This window comes from Acomys russatus, chromosome 20 (genome assembly GCF_903995435.1).
Source record: "Acomys russatus chromosome 20, mAcoRus1.1, whole genome shotgun sequence".
Taxonomy (NCBI): domain Eukaryota; kingdom Metazoa; phylum Chordata; class Mammalia; order Rodentia; family Muridae; genus Acomys; species Acomys russatus.
In genome coordinates, this window is record NC_067156.1 from 25,511,693 (window position 1) to 25,536,824 (window position 25,132).

General features: G+C 42.2%; 2 protein-coding genes across 10 annotated transcripts in view; both read left to right on the top strand.

Moving 5' to 3' along the window:
• The window catches only part of LOC127204374 (protocadherin alpha-C2), a 212,084-nt gene that overhangs the window by 24,898 nt on the left and 162,054 nt on the right, over positions 1–25,132 (top strand). For 2 of the 9 annotated variants that reach the window (XM_051163337.1, XM_051163335.1), the window contains exon 2: positions 4,201–4,980. The exons of 3 other annotated variants lie outside the window; for them this stretch is intronic. In XM_051163337.1, coding sequence (XP_051019294.1) covers positions 4,201–4,980 — 780 coding nt within the window. Of the gene's footprint in view, positions 1–2,461; positions 4,981–20,848; positions 23,559–25,132 lie in introns of those variants that run through there. 4 more of the 9 variants (XM_051163330.1, XM_051163329.1, XM_051163327.1 and 1 more) reach the window with 3 other exon arrangements.
• On the top strand, positions 8,669–18,267 carry LOC127204720 (protocadherin alpha-7-like). The gene is given in 3 exon segments (XM_051163960.1): positions 8,669–10,297; positions 17,499–18,164; positions 18,166–18,267. Coding segments are annotated over 3 exon segments (2,397 nt in total).

Here is a 25,132-nt window from a genome sequence, read left to right on the forward strand (position 1 = left end):
GATTGCTGTAAATTTTTCGTTATGGAGGAGAGAGCTCTATGTTACTAAAGAGACCAATTGATCAAGTTTTCACAAAATCTTCACCCTCAACTCAAATAAGCTATTTGGATAAATAAAACTGAGAAGCTATAAGCTATTTGTCAGCAAAAGGTCAACGTTTTTCCTTTCCACATTAATTTATTTTACATAAAAATTTCAGTAATGTTTTATTTTTTATCTGGAACCACTATGATTATTACAACTATTCCAGTTGAATTATATAAGTATCAGAAAACTTTAAGGAATTACAGTGAAAAGTGAATATGATGTTTAATGCTAGTTAGTTTTTTACCCGTCGAAGTTTCTATTGGAAACACACTTTACTTGGACTAATATACATGTATTAGTGACTATAGAAAACCTTTGCCTAAGAGACTAGATCAATATTTTTTTGGGGGGGGGGTTAGGTTTATATTATTCTAAGTCAAGAAACTTCTCCTTATGTGGGTTTGTTATTGGTTAGCGAATGACATTTATTGTTTGCACAAATTACTATAATGGAAAGTCTGTGGGAAAGAATGCCAAGTAGATCTGACTTAATTACTTGATGATAGCTTCTCACAAAAGGGACAGCTTTATCTAGTGTGAGGCCTAATGTATGATGGAACAGTGGACAACGGTGGGATGACATGTCTCATTTGAAAAGTGTTATTGGTGACTCACCTAAGTTTGAAAAGAAGTTCAATCATCCCCAGGTGATGACATTAAGGATGAAGTAATAGTAAAATTTATATTTGACCTAGCTTTAATATACAATAATAATATATTTATGGGAAAAGATGAAAGTATTAAAAGCCTTGGCTTAGGCTGAGGGTGCTACACAGTGGTAGAGCACTTACTCAAGGCCTTGGATTCAAGCCTCAGCCAAGCAAAACCAAGTTTAAGCAAAGGCCATTTTTCAGAAGAGAATGCAAATATTCTATATCCTCGAAAGAATATAATCCATATTGAAGAATAATTAAAAATAATTATTTGGATTATGCATTTATCATCAGTAATGCATTCCTAGAAACAACTACCTACTGAAGATGCTGCACAAAATGAATATCTCACAAAACAATAAAATTAACTATGACCGAGGAGAAACCCTTGAGAAACAGAAAATATTGTTATGATTAAAATGAGATGTTGGCTTATGATCAAGTTGTAAGGCATTTAGAAGTCATTCTGATATTAATTTTCTAGCTTTATCGATTTAATGAACTTAGACTCATAAAGATAAATGTGGCATATGTGAAAGATAGAGAAACTGTGGGCAGACTTTGAATAAGACCAGCAAGAAGACAGAAATAAAAATAAAAATTGCTGTGTGTGATATAGAAAAAGTTTATGTCATTAAAACAAAATGTTCATTTCTAAGACTTGAATTTACTAATAGTTACTAGTAATGCTTGCATGTTAAACTAACTGCTTTCTAGGAGTCAGCATATATTAATGAAATCGACAGAACCATGGACAGGGGAGATGCAGGTGTGGGTTGGGGAATGTACAGAAAGTTCTCACTTGAAACATGGAAGAAGATGAGACCCCGTGAAGGTAAGGGATATAGGATGAAGCTGAGGGCTAGAGGAAAAGACCCCATCATCTTTAGGAACAGCACAGGAGAGCAACAAAGCACCACCAGAATAATTTCCAGCAAAAATTAATGTAATGAGATACACAAATGGGAAACTAATTATCAGTATAAACCGAACATCAGTCAAGGAGGGGCTGTAGAGATAGGTTCAGTGGAGCGTTCCTGTATCCTACTAACTACTCTCAAACCCGAGACCCCAGTGTTTTGAGTTTGAGGTTATCCTGGCCTTCACAGTTTAAGACGAACCTGATCTACATTGAGAACGCACATGTAAATTTGAAATGCTGCACATGCTATGCATTAAAACCACTTTTAAGATCACACGAAGGAACCACAAGCATGTATGATATTTGAGAAACACAGCAATAATAAACATCAACAATCTTTTAAGATTTAAACATTTAGGCAAATTGAAATCACCCTAAAGGATGATTTAAAGGATGATTTATATATTTGCCATAAAAGGAATATGGACAGGTTGACCATGAACCCAAATTATGGGGAATTGCTCACCTTCTGCATTCCAAGATTAGATTATAACACAGTTAGTTATTTCTAAATTGGAATACAGAAATAAAATATCGCTAAGAATGTTGTTTCTCTGAGAATAATTAAAGACCGTACTCATTTTAAGTTATAAAAAATCATATGAAAAGACATTGTCCCTGAAAATTATAAACATTTAGAGGATTTACTATCAAGGTAAGGTAAAAGAAGGTAGAGATATATTAATTAAAAGTATAGTCCTTCAATGAGGTTATACAAATTCGCTTCTTACCCTTTGGAGCCGCATGGTGTCGCTGTGTACCACGGAGTTTTCATCAAGCCAGCACACAAAGCCCTTTTCTTCTGGTTGCTGTATCCTTCCATGACTGCTGAGTGATGGCGAATGCAGAAGAATTGAATTGATAGACTTGGAGCCATACTGAATTTTATGCAGAGAGAAAAATCTTCTAATGGAAATAAAGCAAGAGGAATTTGACATGGATTTTACCACTGAAGGCAGACTGGGAACACGGTGTCTGCTGCTTTCGTTCCTGCTCCTCGCAGCCTGGGAGGCAGGGAGCGGCCAGCTCCACTACTCCGTCCCCGAGGAGGCCAAACACGGCACCTTCGTGGGTCGCATCGCGCAGGACCTGGGGCTGGAGCTGGCGGAGCTGGTGCCCCGCCTGTTCAGGGTGGCGTCCAAGGACCGCGGGGACCTTCTGGAGGTAAATCTGCAGAATGGCATTTTGTTTGTGAATTCTCGGATCGACCGGGAGGAGCTGTGCGGGCGGAGCGCGGAGTGTAGCATCCACCTGGAGGTGATCGTGGACAGGCCGCTGCAGGTTTTCCACGTGGAGGTGGAGGTGAGGGACATTAACGATAATGCGCCTGTGTTCTCCGAACAGGAGCAAAAGCTGTTAATTTACGAATCTAGGCTGCCAGATTCTTTGTTTCCACTAGAGGGCGCATCCGATGCGGATGTTGGATTAAATTCTATCTTAACCTATAGACTCAGTCCCAGCGATTGCTTTGGGCTAGATGTGAAAACAAACAGTGATGGCAACAAACAAATTAGACTCTTGTTGAAAAAACCCTTGGACAGAGAGGATTCTCCTGAGCATAAGCTACTGCTGACAGCCACAGATGGAGGCAAACCTGAGCTCACAGGCTCTGTTCAGCTGCTGGTCACTGTGCTGGATGTGAATGATAACGCCCCTACATTCCAACACCCTGAGTATGAAGTGAGAATCTTGGAAAACTCAGACAACGGAACGACAGTTCTTAGACTGAATGCTTCTGACAGAGACGAAGGGACGAACTCAGCAATTTCTTACTCTTTCAATAGGCTGGTCCCGCCCAAGGTTCTTGACCAGTTTAGCATAGACACAGACACAGGAGACATCATAGTTCAAGGGAATTTGGATTTTGAGCAAGTAAATGTCTACAAAATCTATGTTGATGCGACAGACAAGGGACACCCTCCGATGGCGGGCCATTGCACTGTGTTAGTGAAGATATTGGATGAAAATGACAATGTTCCTCAGATCACATTGACTTCCTTATCCCTGCCTGTTCAAGAGGATGCTGCCCTGGGTACTGTCATTGCTCTAATTAGCGTTTCGGACCTGGACTCTGGAGCCAATGGGCAGGTGACCTGCTCCCTGACTCCTCATGTCCCCTTCAAGTTGGTGTCCACTTTCAAGAATTACTATTCGCTGGTGTTGGACAGCGCCCTGGACCGCGAGACCACAGCAGAGTATCAGGTGGTGGTGACAGCCCGTGATGGGGGCTCGCCTTCTCTCTGGACCACCGCCAGCGTGTCCGTGGAGGTGGCTGACGTGAACGACAACGCGCCTGCGTTCGCACAGCCCGAATACACGGTGTTCGTGAAAGAGAACAACCCGCCTGGCGCGCACATCTTCACGGTGTCCGCGATGGACGCAGATGCTCAGGAGAACGCGCTGGTGACCTACTCGCTGGTGGAGAGGCGAGTGGGCGAGCGCTTGCTGTCGAGCTATGTGTCTGTGCACGCGGAGAGCGGCAAGGTGTTCGCGCTGCAGCCTCTAGACCATGAGGAGCTGGAGCTGCTGCAGTTCCAGGTGAGCGCGCGGGATGCTGGTGTGCCATCCCTGGGCAGCAATGTGACCCTGCAGGTGTTTGTGCTGGATGAGAACGACAATGCGCCTGCGCTGCTGGGACCTTGGACACAGGGATCCGGTGGTGTAGTGAGTGAACTTGTCTCCCACTCAGTCGGCGCCGGCCAGGTGGTCACGAAGGTGCGCGCGGTGGATGCGGATTCTGGCTACAATGCCTGGCTGTCATATGAGCTGCATCCTTTAACAGGCGGAACGCGGAGCCTGTTCCGGGTTGGTCTGTATACGGGCGAAATCAGTACCACACGTGCCTTTGAAGAGGTAGATGCGCCACGCCATCGCTTATTAGTGCTCGTGAAGGACCACGGGGAGCCGGCGCTGACAGCCACGGCCACGGTGTTAGTGTCTTTGGTTGAGAACAGCCAGACTCCAAAAGCCTCTTCGCGGGCGTCAGGAGCCAGCAGCCAGGAAGTTTCGTTAGTCAGCGTCAATGTGTACCTGATCATTGCCATCTGTGCGGTGTCCAGCCTGCTAGTTCTAACCCTCATGATATATATCGCGCTGCGGTGCTCAGTTCCGCCTACAGAGGGCGTGTGCGAAGCTGGGAAGCCTGTGTTGGTGTGCTCCAGTGCGGTGGGGAGCTGGTCCTATTCACAGCAGAGGAGACAGAAGGTTTGTTCTGGAGAGGGACCTCCCAAAGCCGACCTCATGGCTTTCAGCCCGGGTCTTCCTCCTTGCCCGGTTGTGGGTGAGCATCAGGATGCAAACGTAGATCATTGCTCAAGAGTAAGTTCAAGATTTCATAATTACTTTAATAGTTTAAAATTTGTATTGATTTTCTATAGTTAGTGTCATGTTTTCTCAGTCTTTAAATTTCTGTTAGCTTTTTTTCTGGGCTAAGTATTTTCAATTTATTATTTTCCTCACAATCTTCATCAAGTTTTGATCTTACATCAAAACAGAATTAAACATAATTTGCACATTCTGCACTACATGGTTTTAAAAATCGAACTCAAAATTTTGTTATATTTGTCCTTTTCTACCACACTATTTAGGTCAGTGTTAATATTTTTCTGAGTAATTGCATAGCGTATTCACGTTTTTGTATTTTAATGCCAGGAGAACTATTTAAATATATTGTTTTTTCATAAGACATTGAAACTATAACACAAGTGAGTCACACATTATTTTCTTTTTGCTTTTTCATTTTCTTGGTGTTGTGTGTGTGTGTGTGTGTGTGTGTGTGTGTGTGTTTGTGTGTGTGCTTGAGATGAAACCAAGGACATGCCAAGCACTCTTTGAATGGTCTATATAAAAATATTGGACTTTATATTCTTTTGAAAGAATATCCGTATTATGTTATTTTCTGTACTCTTTCCCTAGTCATTGTTATTCCTAGAGGAACTAGAAGCCTTTTTGGTTTAGTTTTGCTCTTTGCACCTATTTAGGGATAACAAGCAATGAGTAAGGTTGAGTGCCTCTGGTGAATGAGAGTGGGCGAAGAAGATTTCACACAGTTTAATAAACTTGTTCTATCATCCATGGTTATTACGCAGTTTATTAGTGGTCTAAGACCTATAGACATAGAAGCTGGAGGGGACTTAGGTTTTAATGCAGTAGACTCACAGGAAGTCAGTGGTCCAGTGTTGGGCTCAGCGGGTGTTCCCTTGTCTAACAGGTTCAAGGCCGTACATTCTACTCACTGCAGCAAAAATTACAAACAAACAAAGGCAAAAACCAACACACTCTTGTGATGTTGCAATTCTCCTGTTCTTGAATTTCATTTAATGGGTCTCCTTATGCAGCACAAGCTTATTTCTTTTTTTTCTCCCCGTAATTATTTGCACTATTTGCTATTTCTCTACACAAAAGGCAGCCGTGTAGTGTCTAAGTTCTGAGTACTCAGGACATCTTCCCTTGCCAAAGTTCACTCCTGTTGCTTTTATTTTTGTAGCACTGCATAGGCTATTTTTCCTGTTAGTTTTCTGTTTCGAATCAACAAAATTTAAAATATAAATAAATTTATATTAAATTAATTAAAAACACTTGTAAGTTGATACTTCTAAGGTGCTTATAACAGTGCTTATAGCAGCTGTTTAATTATTATAAATTTCATATAGTTTTCATTTTATGTGAATTTATTTATTTTGTTATTCTGGGAAGACCAACTATTCTGAGTTACCACTATTGTCTTAGTGCCATGTATTATTTTGAAAACAATTATTTTTCAGTGTTAACTATTGAATTAAGACTTTAGCAGTAGAAAAGCTGTTGGATTAAAAAATATTCAGGACACAGAAGTGCCTCCCAAAGATAGTTTCAACTTATTTTATTTTTGGTATTTTGAGACAGGATCTCTCTGTACAGCTCTGGCTGTCCTGGAACTCACTCTATAGAACAGGCTGACCTCAGACTCATAGAGATCCAGCTGCCTCTATCTCCCAAGTGCTGGGATTAAAGATGTGCACCACCACCACCCAATAGCCTTACCTTTTTGTATTGTTCATTTCCCCAGAAAATAGATCATTCTAATCTCCAATATCATATTTTCTTCCACTTACAAGCTTCTCAGTATCAGTAAGAGGCCATTCTTTAAATGGCATGGATCATCGATTCTGTTTTCTTTGTTCTTTACAAAGAGGTCCAGAGTGATTTTTAACACATACTATAATAGCGAGATGTAAAAACTCTAAACTCTCTTATACACTTGAGTAACAAATTTACTTCTGGACATACTAACCAATAAAGAACACAATTTGTGCAAGGTGATGGTGGCACACACTGTTAATCCTAGCACTGAGTTGGAGGCTGGTCTGTTCTACAGAGTAAGTTACAAGGTGTTCAGGTCTACACAGGGAGACTGTCTTGGAAAAAAAAACACAAAAAGGACAAGGTGTATAGATAGTTATGTCTAGTAGCTTGAACACAGCTAACAAAAATACCGTGGCTAAATCCATCAAGTAAAACATTTAAAAACGTATAGCAAGAGTTCATTGTTTAGTATCTGCTAAAAACCACTGAGTCAAAACTCAACCCATGGCTTAAACAATTATATATATATGAATGAATTTATACTATATATAATGTGACAATCAGAGAAAACAGAATCTTATGAGTCATAGAGAGGTGAATAAATCATAGTGTGGCTGAATGCAACTGTCTACATATCTTCCTAGTTGGAGGAGATGTACAGATTAATGATGAGTTTGTTGGTTGTAAAATGGGGAGGTTCCTTTTGGGGAATATTGACAATAACCAGTATATTGGGGGAAGAAATAACGTTAAGTAAATGGATATACAGCAAAATCCCAAGTGGGTCTGAAAGCAGGGAATAACCCTCTTGATTTGAAGGGTATGCTTCTCCTAGGAAAGAGTATGAGATAAGACAAGAAAATTATTATAAAGAGAACCTCCTGGAAAGCTATTGGAATGGCTTCTTACTCTTCTCTAAAGTCTTTTGAAAAGCACCAAACATTTGAAGCAAGGGCAATAAAAGTGTTCAAGGAGTTGACCATAAGGATTGACAGAGGAATAAGGATAGTGTAATAAAAAGTTTTGCAATAGTCAAGCAGAGTGCCGATCATTAAAAAAAAAAAAAGGTGATGTGGGCAGACATCAAACTTGGTAAGCATTAGAAAACATATGTAATTATTTTACTTGCAGCTGGGAACATTGGTGTGGCACATTTAAGAAAACTACATTTGTTAAACAAACCCTCCAAAGTTAAAATACTCAAAGACTTAATTAAAGAACTGTGCAAAGTAAATGGGTCAGCACAAATATTTATCCAACAAAATGGGTTTATATTATGAAGAAATAACCTACATGATATTGGAGGCTGAAAACAAGCATGTGCTCATAAAAACAAGGTTTTGGTATGGTGGAAAGAGTAAATAAATCCTGTAAAGAGAAGGTCACAATACTTGTTCCTTAAGAAGTTATGTTAATACAAAATCTTGTTTGGAAGATTCTCAAACTTTAATTATTTCTATCCAATAAAAGTAGATGAAAAAAATTTTACCACCTTGCCTTCTTGATATTAAAAATATTTTCTAAGTTTTTCTTAAACTGAAGAGATCCATGTTTCCAAACAGTGTGTATGGGGGGGGCAAGGTTTTTCTAACGTACAAAGAAGCGAAAATCATGGTTGAAAGAAGATATTCAAAAGCTACTAATCACCTAAAAATGCTATGGCGAAGCGTGAGAAATATTGCTCTACATGTTGAGAACAAAGAAGAAAATGTCAATTTAAAATACACTATTCATTGCATATCTGTTAAATTTGTAAATCCTACTTACTACTTGGGCCACATGATGTCGCTCTTAACCACTAAATGGTCTCAAAGCGAAGCTATTCATTTTCCATTAGAAAGACTCCATTGGGCTTCACTCTTCGGTTCCTCAGCAACGGCCAGCATCTCGGAACTGAAATGAAGAAATTAAAAACCCCTCAAATTTGAGGCAACTGTCGTGAATGAGAATAAAACATCAGTAATCTGAAATGGTAAACCTGAGAGGATACAACTGGAAGAGCCAACAATTACTCCTGCTGCTGATAATTCTGGCAGCCTGGGAGTCAGGGAGCGGCCAGCTCCACTACTCCGTCCCCGAGGAGGCCAAACACGGCACCTTCGTGGGTCGCATCGCGCAGGACCTGGGGCTGGAGCTGGGGGAGCTGGTGCCCCGCCTGTTCAGGGTGGCGTCCAAGGACCGCGGGGACCTTCTGGAGGTAAATCTGCAAAATGGCATTTTGTTTGTGAATTCTCGGATCGACCGGGAGGAGCTGTGCGGGCGGAGCGCGGAGTGTAGCATCCACCTGGAGGTGATCGTGGACAGGCCGCTGCAGGTTTTCCACGTGGAAGTGGAGGTGAGGGACATTAACGACAACCCGCCTGTGTTCCCAAAGACACAAAAGACTCTGTTTATCCTGGAATCCAGACGGCTTGACTCGCGGTTTCCACTAGAGGGCGCGTCAGATGCAGATGTTGGTTCCAATGCTCAGCTGACTTACAGACTGAGCACCAATGAACATTTCTCGCTGGATGTGCCACCCAACCACGAGCAGGTGAAACCTCTTGGGCTCGTTTTGCGGAAACCTTTAGACAGAGAAGAAGCTGCAGAGATGCGCTTATTGCTCACAGCCACCGACGGAGGCAAACCCGAGCTGACCGGCACCGTTCAGTTACTCATCACAGTGCTGGATGCCAATGACAATGCTCCAGTATTTGAGAGATCTCTCTATACCGTGAAATTACCAGAAAACGTTACAAACGGAACATTAGTAATCAAAGTCAATGCCTCAGATTTGGACGAGGGTGTGAATGGGGACGTTATGTATTCATTTTCTAGTGATGTTTTTCCAGACATAAAATCCAAGTTTCACATGGACGCTATGAGTGGAGAAATTACAGTTATAGGAATTATTGATTTCGAAGAAAGTCAAGCTTACAAGATTCCATTAGAGGCGCGTGATAAAGGATTCCCACCACTGCCTGGACACTGTACCGTTCTTGTTGAAGTTGTAGATGCTAACGACAACGCTCCACAGCTGACTGTCAGTTCCTTGTCTCTCCCGGTATCTGAGGACAGCCAACCTGGAAGAGTTGTCACTCTAATTAGCGTATCTGACCGTGATTCTGGTGCCAACGGACAGGTGACCTGCTCCCTGACTCCTCATGTTCCTTTCAAGCTGGTGTCCACCTTCAAGAATTACTATTCGCTCGTGCTGGACAGCGCCCTGGACCGCGAGACCACAGCTGACTATAAGGTTGTTGTAACCGCCCGCGATGGGGGCTCTCCTTCTCTGTGGACCACAGCCAGCGTGTCCGTGGAGGTGGCTGACGTGAACGACAATGCGCCTGTGTTCGCGCAGCCCGAATACACGGTGTTCGTGAAGGAGAACAACCCGCCTGGCGCGCACATCTTCACGGTGTCCGCGATGGACGCAGATGCACAGGAGAACGCGCTGGTGTCCTACTCGCTGGTGGAGAGGCGAGTGGGCGAGCGCTTGCTGTCGAGCTATGTGTCTGTGCACGCTGAGAGCGGCAAGGTGTTCGCGCTGCAGCCTCTGGACCATGAGGAGCTGGAGCTGCTGCAGTTCCAGGTGAGCGCGCGGGATGCTGGTGTGCCATCCCTGGGCAGCAATGTGACTCTGCAGGTGTTTGTGCTGGATGAGAACGACAATGCGCCTGCGCTGCTAGGTCCTTTGGCAAATGGGGCCGGTAGTACACTGAATGAGGTCGTATCTCGGGCTTTGGTGCCTGGCCAGGTTGTGGCAAAAGTGCGGGCAATAGACGCGGATTCTGGCTACAATGCGTGGCTGTCCTATGAGTTACAGTCGACTGTAGGTGGAGGTCGTAGTCCATTCCGTGTTGGCCTGTATACAGGCGAAATCAGCACCACACGTGCCCTGGAGGATACAGATGCATTGCGGCAGTGCTTGTTAGTGTTGGTGAAGGACCATGGAGAACCTTCGTTGACCGCCACAGCCACGGTGTTGCTTTCTCTGGTAGATAGCAGCCAAACACAGAAGGTCTTATCTAAGGTGTCAGCTGGAGCCTCCAGCCTGGATCAGGGGATAGTGAACGTTAACGTGTACCTGATCATCGCCATCTGCGCGGTGTCCAGCCTGCTGGTGCTCACACTGCTGCTGTACACAGCGATGCGCTGCTCAGCCACGCTCACCGGTGGAGCCTGCGCTCCAGGGAAACCCATGCTGGTGTGCTCCAGCGCGGTGGGGAGCTGGTCATACTCGCAGCAGAGGAGGCAGAAGGTGTGCTCTGGAGAGGGCCCTCCCAAGACCGACCTCATGGCCTTCAGCCCCAGTCTACCTCAGGGTCCCAGCTCTACAGACAACGTGAGTCCTAAATATTTTTCTCTCTAGGCTTGAAAAAAAGTTAAGCTTTTTTTAAATGAATGCCCCCCATTAATTCCAGCATTAGGGAGGCAGCGACAGGAATATATTTGGGTTTGGGTTCAATCTGGCTTGCAAAGGGAGTTTCAACCAGCTTGGGTTTCTCTTTCATAAAGCTGGTTGTAATATTGATAAAAATTTCTAATATGAATAATGTCTTTATTTCTTTGCAAAGCAAATTTCCCAAATAAAGTGTTTTTATATCCAGTGTGTTATTCAATGGCCGTACCCCTTAGAATAGAAACTGGTTCCCATTGCATGTTAGGGACACCCTCTTAACAAGCTCCGCCCATTCCATCGGTTCAAATCCTACTGTAAGGTAAATCCCCCCTTCATAAATCCTATAATAAAGTAATTTAAATATAAATGTTGACGTATTACCCAATCACTGTACTGCACACATTCTAGCACAACATACATTTCAGGACTGTTGGTTTAATTTCTTTACAAGTTGAATTATCTCTATTTCTTATGACAATAATTTATATTCTCCAATCATATTCGTGTAGCACTTTCTTTTTTTTTAACCTCACTTGTAGGATTGTGTTTGCCATGTTCATGGTAATTAATATTACTTAAAAATATAATCCTATCAGTACTTAAATAGTACTTTTATTTTATATTTTAAAAATATAATCCTATCAGTACTTAAATAGTACTTTTATTTTATATTTTAAAAATATAATCCTATCAGTACTTAAATAGTACTTTTATTTTATATTTTAAAAATATAATCCTATCAGTACTTAAATAGTACTTTTATTTTATATTTTAAAAATATAATCCTATCAGTACTTAAATAGTACTTTTATTTGGCTCGTTGTTTGCATAGGGAGTCTAGACATGTTCATAATACAGAAGAGCCGACTCTAGTGCACAGCGAAGGTTATTCCCAGTTCTCATGCTCAAGTATTTATCTCTCTGAATTCTGGGACATTTTGGTTTCTGTGGCATGCATAAACTATGCAAAAACTAACCATAAACATGTGCAATGTGCCTTTCTGTTTTAGAAAACAGTAAAGCCTTTACTGCATTTTGCAGGTTTTTTTTTTTTGCAAGTCATACATCATCTTTGTTTCATCCCCATTTCTTCCCCATCTGCGTCTTATCTCATTACTTAGATTTATCAAGATTTATTAGTAAACGTGTCTATTGCACATATCTGTGGAGCTCAGTGTTGATTATAAGACTCACGTTGTTTTAATTTTCTTCGAGTATTTGCTTACTTAGGTCTTACTGTCAACTTTCAGAGTTGGTTAAAAAATTTTTTTTTTTTTGGTTTTTCGAGACAGGGTTTCTCTGTGTAGCCTTGGCTGTCCTGGACTCACTTTGTAGACCAGGCTGGCCTCGAACTCACAGTGATCCGCCTGCCTCTTCCTCCCGAGTGCTGGGATTAAAGGCGTGTGCCACCACTGCCCGGAAAGTTGGTTAAATTTTAATTGACACATCCTATGAGATCATTTTCAAATATTTTGCTCTTGTTTTCAATGTAAATAGAAGCAAGGGTGTTCAACTCATGAGCAGCTCTCACAGGAAACTTATCACACAGCACTACCACAAACATACCAAATCCTGCTGCTGTTTAAAGAATAGTCCATGTTGGAAAACTTTTTTATTGTAGAGTTTTAGTGATAGTAATGGAAATTGTTTTATTGCTTTTCAAATATCTGTTTTATCTTACACATGCCATTTAAAAATCTTCCTAGGAAATTCCTTGATAAGAATTAAAATTCATGCATCTCTGGACACAGTGGAAGTCGTCAGGGGAATCTCCTTACCTCAGCATCTATACTCATGAGCTATCATGATTTTTTGTTTTTGGTTGGGAAATCACTCTTGAGAGATACAAACTCTTTCAGGTTGATTTTTTTTTCTGGCTATGCGATATACTTCTTTTTGGAAAAGTTTTCAGAGATTCTCTAAGTCTATTTTCTTTCCAAAGTAGTGTTATTTATAGAAATAGGGGTTTTTTTTTTGTAAGTAAAACGGGGGTAGATTTAACAGTTTCATAGAAAACTCCATTTTTCCTTGTTATACTTTACTGTCTGTGTATTTTCTGTACACTTATCATCTGTAGCTAATGATATACTCTTATGCCTGGGCTAAGAAGCATTTAAAACATTCCACAACTACATGTTTGCCATGTCCCAAACACCCAGATTTTTAAGAACATAAGTAAAAAGCCATATGTTATGCTTTAGTTACTTTTACAAATAGAAATGCTTCCAATAGGATTACATATATGAAAACCCAACAACAACAACAAAATCCTTTAATGTAATGTATGTTTTGTAGGTACTTCACAGATTGCAGGGATAGGAATCTATAAAAGAATAACAGATTTCTTTAAAGTAATCAGCAGTTTAATCATGAGGTCACTAGAGGACTTCCAATTAATATGCATCTTATTGAATGCAGTTTAAAAATACACAGTTGATTTTTGGAGAATTAACTTCTGAGGTATTTTCATGGATAAAAAGGAAGTAGAAGAAAATTTGAACAGAAGGCTTTTAAGGAAGAGATGGTGTCTTTCTGTAAAATATGATTTGCATTGGAAAGTGGTCTAATAGAACATGAAGAAGAATATCTGTGGAATCTTTGATGTGAGGCTAAGGTTTTTAAACTTGCCAAATAGAAATCCAGCTATTCCACTCCTTGGAATATACCCAGAAAATGCTCTACCACACAACAGGGACATATGCTCAACCATGTTCATAGCTGCCTTATTCATAATAGCCAGAACATGGAAACAGCCTAAGTGTCCCTCAGTAGAAGAATGGATAAAGAAACTGTGGTACACTTACACTATGGAATACTACTCAGCTATTAAAAACAAGGAATTCCCAAAATTTGTGGACAAATGGATTGAACTAGAAATTATCATAATGAGTGAGTTCACCCAGAAGCAAAAAGAGACAAATGGTATATACTCACTTATATCGAGACACTAGTCAAGGGGTATGTCCCATGAAAAACTTTACATACCAGGAAAGTAGGTCAGAAGGGAGGACATCCTATTGGGACTTTAGGTGAGGGAAGCATGGGAGAATGGGGAAATAGAGGGATCCAGAGGGTCCTGGAAACCTAAAAGAAGAACATTATGACAGGCGGATCTGGGTCCTGGGGTCCTGCTCAAACTATGGCACCAGCCAAGGAAAATATAGGCAGTAAACTTCAAACCTCTACCCAGACCTAGCTGATGGACAGGACATTCTCCACTGTTGAATGGAGAGTGAGGTCTGACTTTCATACAAACTCTGGGGCCCCATTTCTGACCACATCCCCTTGATGGGGAGGCCTGGTGGCACTCAGAGGAAGATTAACAGGTCACCAAGAAGAGACTCGGTACCCTAAGAGCATATATAGGGGGAGGAGGTCCCTCTCAGTCACAGACTTAGGGGAGGGGAGTAGGGGGGAAGTGGGAGGGAGGGAGGAATGAGAGGATACAAGGGATGGGCTAACAATTGAGATGTAATATGAATAAATTAATAAAATAATAAAAAAAGAAATCCAGCATACCAGGGGCCTCAGTAGGCTCCAGGAGAAGTTGTAGTCATGAGTACACAGTTATGATCTATAAAATGAGAAGGGTCTAGTGAAACTTTAGGCAAGGGAATACCAGTAATAAAAATAAGTTTGGGAATATGTCTCTGTAAGTTTGGAGAATGGCTGAAGTATAGAAATTGAGATGTTCAAATATTTACATTTGGTGGCATTAAAATTTATGTTTGGTCTCGCTGTGTAGCTTTGGCTGTCATGGAATATATTATGTAGTCCAGGCTGGCCTTGAGCTCACAGCAATCCACTTGCCTCTGCCTCTCTGGTGTTAGGATACCACGTCTGTCTTTGTAGTCATAAGTTTAAACATGCTAGTAAAAAGACATCAAAATAGACAAGGATCACACCAAGGAAAAATAAAAAATACAAAGGGGTTAAAGTCATCAATTTGGATAATGTTCATATTTTGGAGCAGCAGAAAGATCCAAATCCAGCAAAGACTAGTAGTTGAAATACTATTAGGGTTTACAATGACTGAGAAATCTATGAAGGAAAATGTTGCATGAGGCCTATTTTGGCACATTAAACATTGTTGGAAAATATGTGCTTTCATTTTACAAAATTTGTAATCTAAATAGTTTAAGAAATCTTATGTTCACTGAATAATCAAGTAGAAGTTTAATAAGAAGTCACAAGAACACATATAGACTTAAGAAAAAATTAGAATTATATGTTAATATAAAACAATATATTAGAATTGCCAGATATCGATGAAGAAATTTCTTCCACACACAAGTGTGGAGGGAAATTTATACCTGTGATATACATGTCACTCCCAGGTCATAATATATATTACAGACTAATATTAGCATATTATTGCTAGACCAGCATTTAAAATATTATAAGAAGAAACATTTTTCTTTATGAAGAGATCTCTCACTGAAACAAAATTTCTATGAGGAAAGAGAAGATAAACGTTCGTGCACCCGTAACGCTAAGGATTTACTATTAAAGAATAGAAAATGAAAAGAAAACATTTACTTTATGAAAGAACCCAATGATTGCCCAGGTAAGTTAAATCTTTGGAATCATTACCCACTGGAGCCGCATGGTGTCGCTGTCTATCAAGGTCTGGCAAGCAAAGTTCCCAAGACGGTCTAGTAACAGTAGGTCTCTTAAAAGCTGAACAATGGCAGTTGCCCCTCAACTGGATTAAAAGATTCCAGACGCACAGCAGTTGATCTTTATGTCAAGACAGGATTTTCTCAAAGGAAGAAAACGAGTACTTGACATGGTGTTTTCGTGGCGAGGAGGTCCGGATTCCTGGCGTCTACTGCTCTCACTGCTGTTGTTCTCAATCTGGGAGGCAGGGAGCGGCCAGCTCCACTACTCCGTCCCCGAGGAGGCCAAACACGGCACCTTCGTGGGCCGCATCGCGCAGGACCTGGGGCTGGAGCTGGCGGAGCTGGTGCCCCGCCTGTTCAGGGTGGCGTCCAAGGACCGCGGGGACCTTCTGGAGGTAAATCTGCAGAATGGCATTTTATTTGTGAATTCTCGGATCGACCGGGAGGAGCTGTGCGGGCGGAGCGCGGAGTGCAGCATCCACCTGGAGGTGATCGTGGACAGGCCGCTGCAGGTTTTCCACGTGGAGGTGGAGGTGAGGGACATTAACGACAATCCACCCGTGTTCCCGGTAAAAGAACAAAAGCTGCATATTTCAGAATCCAGAATGTTAGACTCTAGGTTTCTGCTAGAGGGCGCAGTCGATGCAGATATTGGAGCCAATTCATTTATAACCTATAGGCTTGAGTCTAATGATTACTTTATACTAATTGTGAGTTCAAAGAATGAAGAAAACAAACAGGTCGAGCTAGTATTAAGAAAACCCTTGGACAGAGAGGATGCTCCTGAGCATAAGCTACTGCTGACAGCCACAGATGGAGGCAAACCTGAGCTCACAGGCTCTGTTCAGCTGCTGGTCACTGTGCTGGATGTGAATGATAACGCCCCTACATTCCAACATCCTGAGTATGAAGTGAGAATCTTGGAAAACTCAGACAATGGAACGACAGTTCTTAGACTGAATGCTTCTGACAGAGACGAAGGGACGAACTCAGCAATTTCTTACTCTTTCAATAGGCTGGTCCCGCCCAAGGTTCTTGACCAGTTTAGCATAGACACAGACACAGGAGACATCATAGTTCAAGGGAATTTGGATTTTGAGCAAGTAAAGATCTATAAAATCCGCGTGGATGCGACAGACAAGGGACACCCTCCGATGGCGGGCCATTGCACTGTGTTAGTGAAGATATTGGATGAAAATGACAATGTTCCTCAGATCACATTGACTTCCTTATCCCTGCCTGTTCAAGAGGATGCTGCCCTGGGTACTGTCATTGCTCTAATTAGCGTTTCGGACCTGGACTCTGGAGCCAATGGGCAGGTGACCTGCTCCCTGACTCCTCATGTCCCCTTCAAGTTGGTGTCCACCTTCAAGAATTACTATTCGCTGGTGTTGGACAGCGCCCTGGACCGCGAGACCACAGCAGAGTATCAGGTGGTGGTGACAGCTCGTGATGGGGGCTCGCCTTCTCTCTGGACCACCGCCAGCGTGTCCTTGGAGGTGGCTGACGTGAACGACAACGCACCTGCGTTCGCACAGCCCGAATACACGGTGTTCGTGAAGGAGAACAACCCGCCTGGCGCGCACATCTTCACGGTGTCCGCGATGGACGCAGATGCACAGGAGAACGCGCTGGTGTCCTACTCGCTGGTGGAGAGGCGAGTGGGCGAGCGCTTGCTGTCGAGCTATGTGTCTGTGCACGTGGAGAGCGGCAAAGTGTTCGCGCTGCAGCCTCTGGACCATGAGGAGCTGGAGCTGCTGCAGTTCCAGGTGAGCGCGCGGGATGCTGGTGTGCCATCCCTGGGCAGCAATGTGACCCTGCAGGTGTTTGTGCTGGATGAGAACGACAATGCTCCTGTCGTGCTTTTGGCTGGTATTAAAGGCTTGGGTAGTGTCGCAACTGATCTAATACCCAGATCTGTGAGCACAGGGCAGGTGGTCGCAAAAGTACGGGCAGTGGACTCAGACTCTGGTTACAATGCATGGTTGTCCTATGAGCTGCAACCCTCAATGGGCCCTCGCAGCCCGTTCCGTGTTGGCTTGTACACCGGCGAGATCAGTACAACACGTGTCCTTGATGAGTCGGATGCACCCAGACAGCGCCTGTTGGTATTGGTGAAAGACCATGGTGAGCCAGCTCTGACTTCTACAGCTACCATTCTAGTGTCGCTGGTTGAGAGCAGCCAGGGGCCAAAGGCTTCTTCTCAGGCTTCTGGACGCGCTTCAGTCCCAGAGGCGTCTCTGGTGGATGTCAATGTGTACCTGATCATCGCCATTTGCTCGGTGTCCAGCCTGTTGGTGCTCACCCTGCTGCTGTACACAGCGCTGCGCTGCTCAGGGATGTCCACCGATGGAACCTGCGCTCCGGGGAAGCCCATGCTGGTGTGCTCCAGCGCAGTGGGGAGCTGGTCGTACACACAGCAGAGGCCCCAGAGGGTGTGTTCTGGAGAGGGTCCACCCAAGACGGACCTCATGGCCTTTAGTCCCAGTCTTCCACCACGTCCAGCATCAGAGGTCATTGGGGAAGGGCACGATTTAAATGTTGATCATGGCTTTCAAGTAAGTCCATTTATATGCAGCAATATTTAATTTGTAGAAGCCTTGTGTATTTCACAGTTGCACATGTTACTGTCAAAATTCGACATTATTTTACTTATAGTTTTACCTGGCTTATTTTTTGTATTGTTATTTATTATCTGAGATTCTACATATTCAGGTTGTCTGGATACTCTTGGGTTCAACTGACATATCTCATAGTGTTTGTTCCAACTACAGAATTTCTGTTGTTTCAAGTTGTCCCAAGCAATTTTTAAATTTGTGGAATACTGATTTTTTTTTTTTTGGCCTTTGCATACTTTCAATCTCTTAGAACAGAACTTTAGTTTTATCCATGGAAATGCATTTAAATTTCATGATTATTCTCTGAGCTTTTAATATATTCTGTGGTTTTATTGGAAAGGTACGTTTTAAACATTATCTTCTGTTTACACTATATTAATTTCATGATTTTAGCTTATCATCTCTTTTTCATTTTAGCTTTAGTAGTTTCAAGACAACGTAACATTTATTCCTGTTTTAAATATTTTAGTCATAAAATACAGAATAATTTCCTTTAAAATATTTAGTTTACACTTTCCCCTTCATTTTCTTATAAGCCAGCCCAAAGTAAAATGATGAAAAGGCAAATGTGGGAGACTGCATTCAATATAACTTATTTTTATTAAGTTTTATTTCTTATTTCTTTTTCTAGTGTCTCTTTTTGGAACAGGGTGTAACCATGTATCTCAGTTTTATGTAAGGTTCACAATCCTCCTTTTTCAGCCTTCTGAGCTCTGGGATCTGGCATTTTTTGCTATTTCAAGTTTTGTTTATTTTACTGGTACAGGAGTTTTACACAATTTTCAATAATTTAATATTTTTGAACATCTTGTTCTGGTCAATAGTTGCTCTTATTCTGATAAACATCTGCTAAATTTGAATCAGCAATACAGTAAAATTGTGTTAATCTTTTGTGTATGAGTTTATATAAAAATATTTTATAGCATGTTCAATGGCCCAGGTTCAAATCCTAGCACCTCACACCAAAAATCTACATTGTTTTTACATTTAATATGAGTTAACAAAACACCAAAGATTAAGAATACCATGTGCAATACTTTTATTGTTGCAGACAGATGTGTAATTTGTAAATCATTGTAAGTACTCAAGGCAATGAGGACTTTTTTTTTGTTCATGTAGAAATATTTTGCTTTTGGGGAGGAAACCTTTGAATCTTTGGAATATTTTTCTGTCTTTCAACATTTAAGACCTAGAATTTCTTTTTCTCTCTCTCTCTCTCTGTTTGCTTCTTGTGTCTGTTTAAATTTGCCTTGGTGTTACATATTTATTGGGTATTGAACACATTTCTTTGAAGAAAATGGTTAGAAGTAATGAAAACGAATTAGAGGTTTCTGGAACTCTGGACTATTATAGGATGTTAGTAACATAATGACGCCACATATCATTTGTGACTAGGTAGTACCCTTTTTTCCCCCAACTGAAAGAAAAAAGTAAGTAAGATGTTTTTTTTTTTTTTTTTTTTGTGGGTGGCTTCACAGTTTTCATAATTTTTTGTTTATTTCTATCATCTTATTTGCCAATCTAAGTGCTCTACATAAAGTAAATTATTTTAGCTCTCAGTTTCAAGGACATCTGCCTTTCTGTATGCATATGTTTATAGCACTATTTGAGTAGAATTTCCTTTGTGGGAATGTTGACGTCTGCCTGGCTCTCTGGTGTGACTTTATAATATCCTCCTCCTAAATGGTTCTAGAAAGTATAAATGGCAATCAAGGTCCTTTATATCAATTAACACTGTATTTGGCAAGTAATCATCTCAATATTTAAAAATAATGCCTGTGAGTTTGCTTTTAGACCTTAAGAGGACTAACATGTTACTTAATTAATCAACTTGTGTGTTTGCATGAGAGGCTTGAACTCAAAAGAGATTTTTTTCTTAGGTAGAACCTAGGCAGAAGAGAAATGTAAGCAGGATTTTAAAAGTAGAACTGTACACAGCTGCACAACAGGTAAAAAAGAAATTGTTGTTCACATAAGATAATGGTTGAAAAAAATCATATTATATAGGTGTAATAATAAAACATGATAGTGGGAAAGGGTATATAAATATTAATAAACAGAAATACATATAATATTCTCTCCCCAGAAAGGATGCATAACTAAATTCTATTGTGGAAATGCTTTATACATTCACAACTCACAAAATTACTTAAGAAAACTACTTCATCTGCATATATTTATTGATTTCTTTTGTCCAGCATGAAAGTTTATTTTTGACTAGTAAATTTCTGAGCACCTAGCTTTCCTAGGCTAGTGGCCCACAGAGCAATCTGTTACATCAGGATCTGAAATTTAGGGGTGTGGATGGTCCTGAGTTACAGAACAGGGTGACTCTCGAATTTAATATTTGTGATTGTGAAACTGATCATTTTAAATCGCCATTCCATTTTCACCGTTATTTTAAAGTTATATGAATGGGTTTTCCGAGGCAAAAGAGAACTGTAATACCATGTGCAATACTACAATAGAATTTCGTAGTTTCAGAGGTCAATCCTCTAATAATGCCTCAAAAAAGAGAAAAGTGGTTTTCATTTTCAACAACGGTAAAATTCAGAGAAAGAGATAAGATATTTCAAGTTCTACGTTTATTCGCCGAATATGTACTTACTCTTTGCGCCGCCTGATGTCGCTCTTGGCCGCCTTATTTGTTCTGATTCGAGACTCGTATAGCCACCCTTTTTCCAGGAGAAAAGACACCCCATTCTTTTTTTATTCTGATGAGCAATGGTGAACGCGGAAGGGTGGAATTGAAAGGATTAGATGTGGTCTCTCCATTTGGAGGCAATTTAAGCGAATTGGAAACAGCAGGCTCCTGAAATGCTGTATTCAGGCGGTGCAGTCCCGGAGGGCCGGCGCTTAGTGCTTTCACTTCTGCTTCTCACAGTTTGGAAGGTGGGGAGCGGAGAACTCCACTACTCCATCCCCGAAGAGGCCAAACACGGCACCTTCGTGGGCCGAATCGTGCAGGATCTTGAACTGCATTTGTCGGAGTTGGTTCCTGGTCTCTTTCAGTTGGATTCCAAGGGCTTTGGAGACCTTCTGGAGGTAAATCTGCAAAATGGCATTTTGTTTGTGAATTCTCGGATCGACCGGGAGGAGCTGTGCGGGCGGAGCGCGGAGTGCAGCATCCACCTGGAGGTGATCGTGGACAGGCCGCTGCAGGTTTTCCACGTGGAGGTGGAGGTGAGGGACATTAACGACAACCCGCCAGTGTTTCCAGAGTCACGAAAGACTCTGTTTATCCCGGAGTCCAGACTGCTTGATTCGCGGTTTCCACTAGAGGGCGCGTCAGATGCAGATGTTGGTTCCAATGCTCAGCTGACTTACAGACTGAGCACCAATGAACATTTCTCACTGGATGTGCCACCCAACCACGAGCAGGTGAAACCTCTTGAGCTCGTTTTGCGTAAACCTTTAGACAGAGAAGAAGCTGCAGAGATGCGCTTATTGCTCACAGCCACCGACGGAGGCAAACCCGAACTGACCGGCACCGTTCAGTTACTTATCACATTGGTGGATGCCAATGACAATGCTCCAGTATTTGAGAGATCTCTCTATACCGTGAAATTACCAGAAAACGTTCCAAATGGAACACTGGTAATCAAAGTCAATGCCTCAGATTTGGACGAGGGTGTGAATGGGGACGTTATGTATTCATTTTCTAGTGGTGTTTCTCCAGATATAAAATCCAAGTTTCACATGGACGCTGTGAGTGGAGAAATTACAGTTATAGGAATTATTGATTTCGAAGAAAGTGAAGCTTACAAGATTCCATTAGAGGCGCGTGATAAAGGGCTCCCATCAATGATTGGACACTGTACTGTTCTTGTGGAAGTAGTAGATGCTAACGACAACGCTCCACAGCTCAATGTCAAAACGCTCTGGCTCCCTGTTAAAGAAGACGCACAGCTGGGCAAAGTGATAGCTCTGATCAGTGTGACCGATCTAGACGCAGGTGTCAATGGGCAGGTGACCTGCTCCTTGACGAATCATGTCCCCTTCAAGCTGGTGTCCACCTTCAGGAATTACTATTCGCTCATGCTGGACAGCAGCCTAGATCGCGAGACCACAGCTGACTATCAGGTGGTGGTGACAGCTCGTGATGGGGGCTCACCCTCGCTGTGGGCCACAGCCAGCGTGTCCGTGGAGGTGGCTGACGTGAACGACAACGCGCCTGCGTTTGCGCAGCCCGAATACACGGTGTTCGTGAAGGAGAACAACCCACCTGGCGCGCACATCTTCACGGTGTCCGCGATGGACGCAGATGCACAGGAGAACGCGCTGGTGTCCTACTCGCTGGTGGAGAGGCGAGTGGGCGAGCGCTTGCTGTCGAGCTATGTGTCTGTGCACGCGGAGAGCGGCAAGGTGTTCGCGCTGCAGCCTCTGGATCATGAAGAGCTGGAGCTGCTGCAGTTCCAGGTGAGCGCGCGGGATGCTGGTGTGCCATCCCTGGGCAGCAATGTGACCCTGCAGGTGTTTGTGCTGGATGAGAACGACAACGTGCCAATGTTGCTTGGGTCTGGTACGGGTGGTGCAGATGGAGTGTTCAATCAGTTGTTGCCCAGGTCTGTGGATCCTGGCCACGTGGTGGCGAAGATGCGCGCTGTAGATGCAGACTCTGGTTACAATGCTTGGCTGTCTTATGAGCTGCAGTCGTGGCCAGGCAGCATGCGCAGCCCATTTCGTGTAGGACTATACACAGGCGAGATCAGTACCACAAGGCTCTTGGATGAGGCAGATGGAAGTAGACAGAGGTTGCTGGTGCTGGTTAAGGACCACGGTGAGCCTCAGCTGACTGCCACAGTCACCGTGTTGGTGTCTTTAGTGGAAAGTGGTCAGGCACCAAAGGTCTCGTCGCGGTCTTCTGTGGGCGCTACTGTGCCAGAATCATCTTTACTGGATGTCAACGTGTACCTGATCATTGCCATCTGCGCGGTGTCCAGCCTGTTGGTGCTTACACTGCTGCTGTACACAGCTATTCGCTGCTCTGCGACCCCTATAGGGGACCCTTGTGGGCCGGGGAAGCCCATGATGGTGTGCTCCAGCGCGGTGGGGACCTGGTCATACTCGCAGCAGAGGCAGCAGAGGGTGTGCTCTGGAGAGGGCCCTCCCAAGACCGACCTAATGGCCTTCAGCCCGGGTCTACCTCCATGCCCTGGGTCTGCAGATGGAGCTGGAGAGCCATCTATTTCTTTGGGCTCCTCTGAGAAGGTAAGTTGTTGTAGAATTGCATTTATTCCTATACTTATTTCTTTGTGGAAGATGTTCTTATTTCATTAGTATATTCAAATATGGGTTTTTTATTCTCTACAATCTTACTAGCATTTTAAAAAATTACAGATATCTAAATTTGGACAAGACTTGTGTTTGTACACTCCAATTAAAACAAATAGCTGCTCATTAAGGATGCATCAAGTAACTGTTGAAATCATCTTATTTAAAACAATTGTAATGTGTGAATCAATTGTTAACGCTGAACTTCTAGAGCACTCAAAAGCTATTCATTGTGAAAAACAAAAAACCAAACAACAACAACAACAAAAACCAACCAACCAGCCAACTAACCAAATAACCAACCAAAACAAAACAAAAGAATTTTTAAAAAACCCAACAACTAAAAACAAAACCAAAAACAAATAGAATAAACACCTACAAGGGCTTGGTAGTCATTCAGTTAATATGGATATAAAATTTCAGCTGTCTTCTGATCAGAGATGCATTATAACCAGGGAATCATAAAAACAACCTAATTCTAGGCCGGGCTTGGTGATGCCTACCTTAAATCCTAGCACAGAGGCAGAGGCAGAGGCAGAGGCAAAGACAGAGGCAAAGACAGAGGCAGAAGCATCTTTGTGAATTTGAGCTCAGGCTATATAGTGAGTTCCAGGACTGTCAAGACTATGGAAAGAGATCCTGCCCCAAAAAGTAAAAATCAAAACATAAAAGCCAACTGAACCCAACTCAAACTAACCAACCGACTAACCAAAACAAACAAAACAAAACAACAAACCAAAAACTGAAAACCAAACCAAACCAAACCAAAACAAAAAAGGAACCCAAAGCCATAAATACAAGTCTATCAAAAAGAGTATAAATATGACTCTCAATATGTATAAAAATACTCCTAAATTCTTTTTTCTTTTTTTATTAATTTATTCATATTACATCTAGATTATTAGCCCTTCCCTGGTTTCCTCCTATTTCTCCCTCCCTCCCACTTCTCTCCTTCTCCCCTCTCCTATGTCTGTGATTGAGGGAGACCTCCTCCCCCTGAGTATCAGTCTCTTCTTGGTAACTTGCTATCCTTCCTCTGAGTGCTGCCAGGCCTCCCCATCCAGAGTATGTGGTCAGAAAAGGGGCACCAGAGTTTGTGTGAGAGTCAGCTAAATTCTTATAATGTAAATTATAACATGGTATCTATTAACAATAATTTCTATAGTGTTTACAATTCTGGCTTATGAGGTTAGAGGAAGTACTCTCTCCCAGCAGTTAATAATATTTTCCTTCTTTTAAAAATAGTTTTTCAAGACAGAGTTTCTCTGTGTAGCCCTGCATGCATTGGAACTCTCACTGTAGACCAGGCTGGCCTCGAACTCACAGAGATTTGCTTCTGCCTCCCGGTGCTGGTGTTAAGGACGTGCACCACCATTACCCAGCACTTTCTTTCTTCAGAAAGTGATTTTTTAAAATTAACTTCTTCTTTGGATTAGTGATTACAATTTTGAGATGTAAAGATTTAACTTTTAAAATTCACTTGTAATTTGTAGTCTGGAAATTAAAAAAAA